The sequence below is a fragment of the Lipotes vexillifer genome, unplaced genomic scaffold (assembly GCF_000442215.2).
Source record: "Lipotes vexillifer unplaced genomic scaffold, Lipotes_vexillifer_v1.1 scaffold693, whole genome shotgun sequence".
In the NCBI taxonomy this organism is placed as follows: domain Eukaryota; kingdom Metazoa; phylum Chordata; class Mammalia; order Artiodactyla; family Lipotidae; genus Lipotes; species Lipotes vexillifer.
This window is the reverse complement of record NW_006783500.1, coordinates 1,296,758-1,301,985: the sequence shown is the minus strand read 5'-3', so window position 1 is coordinate 1,301,985 and position 5,228 is coordinate 1,296,758. Positions and strand designations below refer to the sequence as shown.

General features: G+C 52.4%; 1 protein-coding gene across 3 annotated transcripts in view; it reads left to right on the top strand.

Moving 5' to 3' along the window:
- Window positions 1-262: 262 nt before the first annotated feature.
- RIMS1 (regulating synaptic membrane exocytosis 1) overlaps window positions 263-5,228 on the top strand; it is a 484,376-nt gene continuing 479,410 nt past the window's right edge. For all 3 annotated transcript variants that reach the window (XM_007456117.1, XM_007456119.1, XM_007456118.1), the window contains exon 1: window positions 263-426. In XM_007456117.1, coding sequence (XP_007456179.1) covers window positions 263-426 — 164 coding nt within the window. The remainder of the gene's footprint in view (window positions 427-5,228) is intronic.

Below are 5,228 nucleotides of genomic sequence, written 5' to 3'. Positions count from 1 at the left end.
ATCCTCGCCCCCGCCCGGGAGGCTGGGCTGCGGGAAGCGCCCGGGCGCCCGCGCCTCGCCAGGGCCGCCAAAACAAAGGCAGCATCCGGGGCTGGGTGGAGGCGGAGGACCATGACAGCCGGGGCTCGCGCGCTCCCCTGCCCCGCCGCCGCCGCCGGGAAGGCTCCGCGGTGAGCCGAGCAGGGGCGCAGCCGCCGGGCGTGCGTCGGAAGGTGCGCCCGCGCCGAGCCCAGGCCAGCCGAGGGGCGGGCAGGCCGCGAAGATGTCCTCGGCCGTGGGGCCCCGCGGTCCCCGCCCGCCCACCGTGCCTCCCCCGATGCCCGAGCTGCCCGACCTGAGCCACCTGACCGAGGAGGAGAGGAGCATCATCATGGCAGTGATGGACCGGCAGAAGGAAGAGGAGGCGAAGGAGGAAGCCATGCTCAAGTAAGCCTGCGCGGCCGCGCCATCCGAGCCTCCACCGGGCCGTTCCCCGCCGTCACCCGCTCCTAGCGGCTGCGTGAGCGTCAGAGGCGGCCGGGTGCCGGGTGCGGGCGGAGGCGCCCGCCTGGTGGCCGGGGGCGCGGGGCCGGGGCAGGGAGGCGGGTGGGAGGACAGGTGGCAGGCGGGGATGCGCTGAGCCCTGAGCCGGGAGCCCGGAGACGACGGCTGGGGACCCAGGTGCCGGGGAGGACTGGGGGGACGGCGCCAGGCGGGGTGGGACGTGCCGGGCTGGAAAGAGCCGATTCCGCCCGCGTGGAAGGAAGGGCCCTGGGCCGGGAGCAGGTGAGGGGCACGGGCTGAGCGGAGGAAGGGGAGGTGGGCGGAGAGCTGCTGCGAAGAGCTCTTCTTTCCCTGGAGTTGTCGAGCCGGCTGGGGTTGCCCCAGCCAAGGGTGTCAGTATTGGTGTGAGAAAAATGCTTATTGTGAGTGTTCATTTTGCTACTCATTCATCTCACAGCTCGAGGTTGGGTCTTTTTTGGGGGGGCAGTTGCCATCTTTGGTAACCTGCTTCTTCAGCGTCTCTCTAACCTTTGCTTCGGGGTCTTCTGCACGGAATACCTGTGTGAAGACAGATTTTCCTCCCCGCATACAATGCAATGCAAAGTTTTTAATAATGAGAGAAGCTGATGGGGACTCTGGCCCGAATAAAATAGAGGTTCCTCTTTACTGGTTTCCAAGGGAGTTCCAGGGCCTTCTCGTTTCCTGGTGCAAGCCGTACCATAAGGGGACTGATTATTTGCACACATCCCCCCTTCTTTAAAGCCCATCAAAGCCCTTCAGGGGACCTCCGTCCAGCGCCCTGTTTTCCTGGGTCTGGGGAGGCGATGGGGCTGGTGGCTGGCGAGGCAGGCGCGTGTGACCCTGCCCTGCCACCTGCCTTAGTCTAGGGCGAAACTGCTCACAAGGTGCTGGCCTCCCGCCTCCCTCCCATCCCCACGCAGTGGAGCTGAAGGGGACATGAACCCTGCCTTGCCCGGACGTGAACCCTGCCTTTCCCGCGAGGTCCTCCTGTATTGGGGAAAGTTTTCAACTTGGCAGTGAGGAAATCTAGAGGCCCTGATGGGGACTTGTGCCTTGGTTCCCCGCGTTAAGGCCAGAAGGTGTATCTGGGGCGGAAGATCGGAGAGAAGAGCCGGAGGGAGCCTGTTGCATGTGGAGTTACAGCGGAGAGCAAAGGAGGGGCGGTACCCCCGTACCCCAACCCGGGCCCAGCGCACGCCCTCCCGCCTCTCCCCTGCCCGCCCCCGGGATGGCCTCCTGAAGAAAAGATGCTGTCACAGGAGGGAAGGTTCCCTCTTCCCCCTTGGGGCAGCAGAGCCTGGCAGCAGAGAACTGGAGGGGCTGCATCCCCAGCCTGCTGGGTCTCCACTAGCGCAGCTGCAGCCCAGATGGGAGAGGGGGCGTTGAGGGAGAGCAGTGAGGGATGGTCACAGCACAAGAGGAGAAATCCAGTCATCCCTGCCCTTTTATCGTAGACGCAGAGAGAGGGGCCATTAACTGGGAAGGCCGGAGCTGGCCTGGTTCTCTGAAGAGCAGCAGGTTTCTGGATTCCCTGTTCCTTCTTAGCCAAAAAGCAGGGACTTGAAGCCTGCAGGCGTGCAGGAAGCAGAACCTCGTTAATCCGCTGCCTGTCCCTGGTGGAAGGTCCCCGGCACTGCAGGCTTCCCCTCCTCTGAGACTGGAAGTAACGCATGGTGTCTGCTGGTGCTGTTGTCCGTCTGTCTGGTTGTCAGTCCGTCTTGTCCTCACCCGTCACAGCCCCCCGCCACCTGTCCCGGACACCTCTTCTGCTGGTCAGGATGCACAGTTTTGCTCCCGTTCCTTTCGGTGTTCACTGCAGACAGCAGGTGGACAGAGGCCTCCAGCAGGCGATGCGAAACATGGGCTGCGGCCTGACTGGGAAGGGAAGGTGCAGGGCAAGCCAGTGGGCATCTCTCCTCTTCACTGGCTCTTTCAGGGCTGGTGGAGAGAGGGACTCTAAGTGGGGAGGGGGGAGTTCTAGGAGGGATCAGATCCTACAGGCTTCTATGGACAAATAAAAATGAAGGACACCGTCCAACTGTTCACGTCAAAAGCATCTTTCCCACTGCTGTGCCATGACTGCTCTCCCTGGCACACACGTGGTGTTCCTTTATTGCAAGGATTCTCTAAATATTGCAGTGTGTGATGCTGTCACACCACAGCCTCTGCAATCACAGGCCTCGGCACTAACTTTATCAATCAGCCTCCGCTGCTGATGTCTTGGCCTTCTGTGTGGTGGCAGACTGGGGATGTTTTGGAATCCCAGTTTGCTGCCATGGAAGCCTGTCATGTTGTCCACAAATTAGCGGAACAGGGATGGACTTTTTTCTAGAGGGCAGTTTATGTCTTAAAAACTGAGGACTGTAGGGGTTATTCAGATGACACACCTATATGGGAACTTGATGACACAGAGTCATGGATGGTGGCCCTTTCTAAACTTTGCATAAAGGTAAACTGGAAAACAGGAGGCTTTTCACAGCCTTTGAAATAGTCGTTAAATTGGAGATGAGTTTTGGTGGTAGCGCGCGGTCGTTATATCATATATCTGAGAATTTAGTCCCACAACAGGCCCTGCGAAGCTAAAGTCCTGGTAACTCAGCATTTAGACTTAAAATTCCCCTTGGTCATTACTGCAGAGCCATCGGCTGAGCTCCCTACTTCCTGTGTGTGCTCTCTGTTCACAATTTGTAAAAACAGGCACTAGTAGAGAGAAGAGAGAAAACTGATGGGCGAACACACCAAAGAAACATTATAAAATATCAATTAAAATATATTCGTACAGTTTCATCAGCCTTGGTTGTATATTACTACTTGAATTTGGCCTTGATAATGTCTTTAAATATGTATAAATGGAAAAAGATAATGAAGCTACTTTCACCTCAAGATTTCAGGAAAAATTTTTCTTTGAAATTATAAGTACTTTGTCATAAAAATAATTCGTTTTGTTGGCAAAGTGCACTGATTTCAAATACCACTGCCATCTAACAAGAAATAGTTGACTCCTGCAAATAATTTCTAATGGTTGATTTAATTCCCTGCAGAAAGAAGGTCTTTCTTCACCTTAGTAGGGTTTTGGGGTGTGTGTGTGTAGGTGTGTGTAGATGTGTGTAGGTGTGGGTGTGAGTGTGTGTTCTAGAAGTCTTTTGAAACCTAACCTCCTCAATGAATACTCCCTCAAGTAACTGTCACCAGACACCAAGAGCCAGTATATTACATGGGTTGAAAACTGCATTATCTGGGACCTAAATCAGAGAAGATCTCATTAGATCTAAAATCCTATTTCATTTTTATAAAAGCTTCATAGAGAAAGGAACTATAGAGTAGCAAGACAAGAGAAAAAATATAGAAGCAGAGACTGAAAACAATGGCTAGCGGCTGGGAATTGAGAACTGTGTGGGAATATTTAATAGAACTACTAACATTTATTGAGCATTTACCTCATGCTGGCCATTATTCTAAATGGTTATTGAACCAAATGCCAAAGAGTTGAACTGTGTTCAAGTTCAATATATGTATATTTGGATTCTCACAAACGGCTTGTGCAGAAGGTAAGTGGGGTCAGATAACCCCCAAGTCCTCATCCTGCCCTTAGAGGGTTCCTGGAATACCCTGAACCTACTCACGTAATATGGCCCGGCCAGGATTCAAACCCAGACCTTTTATTCCAAGTCCAAGTATCGTCCCACATGCTGCGCTGCCCTTTTACCAACAAGAAGCCTGAACTTCATGTACCTCTTCCTTAGATTAATGTCTGTTCGTCCGTCAGTTTCAGAGGAGGGGTTTGACAGGTTAGGCTGATTCAGAAGATCAGCTGCTGGTTATAGGAGACCCTGGAGCTTCACCCACGCCCTTAATAGAACTTCCCAGTGGGTTGAGGGCGAGGGAATTGTCCCCAGTTTGAAGATAATAAAAAGCACAATGGTAAGTCCATTAATGTTGGATCTGAGCATTCGGGGTTCAGAGTCTAGTCCTGTCTCTTAAATTGTACAAATGTGGGCAAGAAAATTAAATTGGAATTCTAGGAGGTTCTTTTTTTTCTTACGAATCCTACAATTCATTGTGTGATTTGATTTGTAAAGAATATTGACTTTGGACTTCTCCCTCTCGCTTAACAGGGAACCTCACGCCCACTAGCTCTTCAAACATCTGTAATACCCACTTCCTTTGTGAGAGGAGAGACAGAGTAGAGGGGTAGAACCCTTGCACCTTCAGCTGTTCTTTCTCTCTTTTCTCCCTCCAACCAATTATAATATTGTGACCCAAAATGTATCCGGAAGGTTCAATTAGCAACTGGGAAAAAGAAGGAAAGGTAGTTGGGGGCAGCTGGGGTGGAATGAGGACAGAGTCCCCAGAATGTAGCTTATCATGTTTTCATTGAGGTTTGCCAAGATTTTCATGTCTTACACCCCAAAATATTCTCTCATGTTACTGAGGCAGAGGTGGGTAAAAGGGGAAAAGAGAAAAAGCAAAGAGTAATTTGAGAAACTGCTAAAGCATGAGCAGGTGTCTACATGTTCCCAGATGCTGTGTTAAGTAGAAAAGTCGGGGAGAGGAAATGTCTAGTCTCCTTCAATACCCCTAATGGATAGGGTTACCTTTAGGGAAGGTTATCCCAGAACCACTGCAGTTTTCTGCTTTCAGCAAAACCCTGTCTTAGTAGATGTGCATGCCCAAATGCTCATGGAGAAAATTCAGAAAAGAGAAGCCTAAAAAAAAAAAAAAAA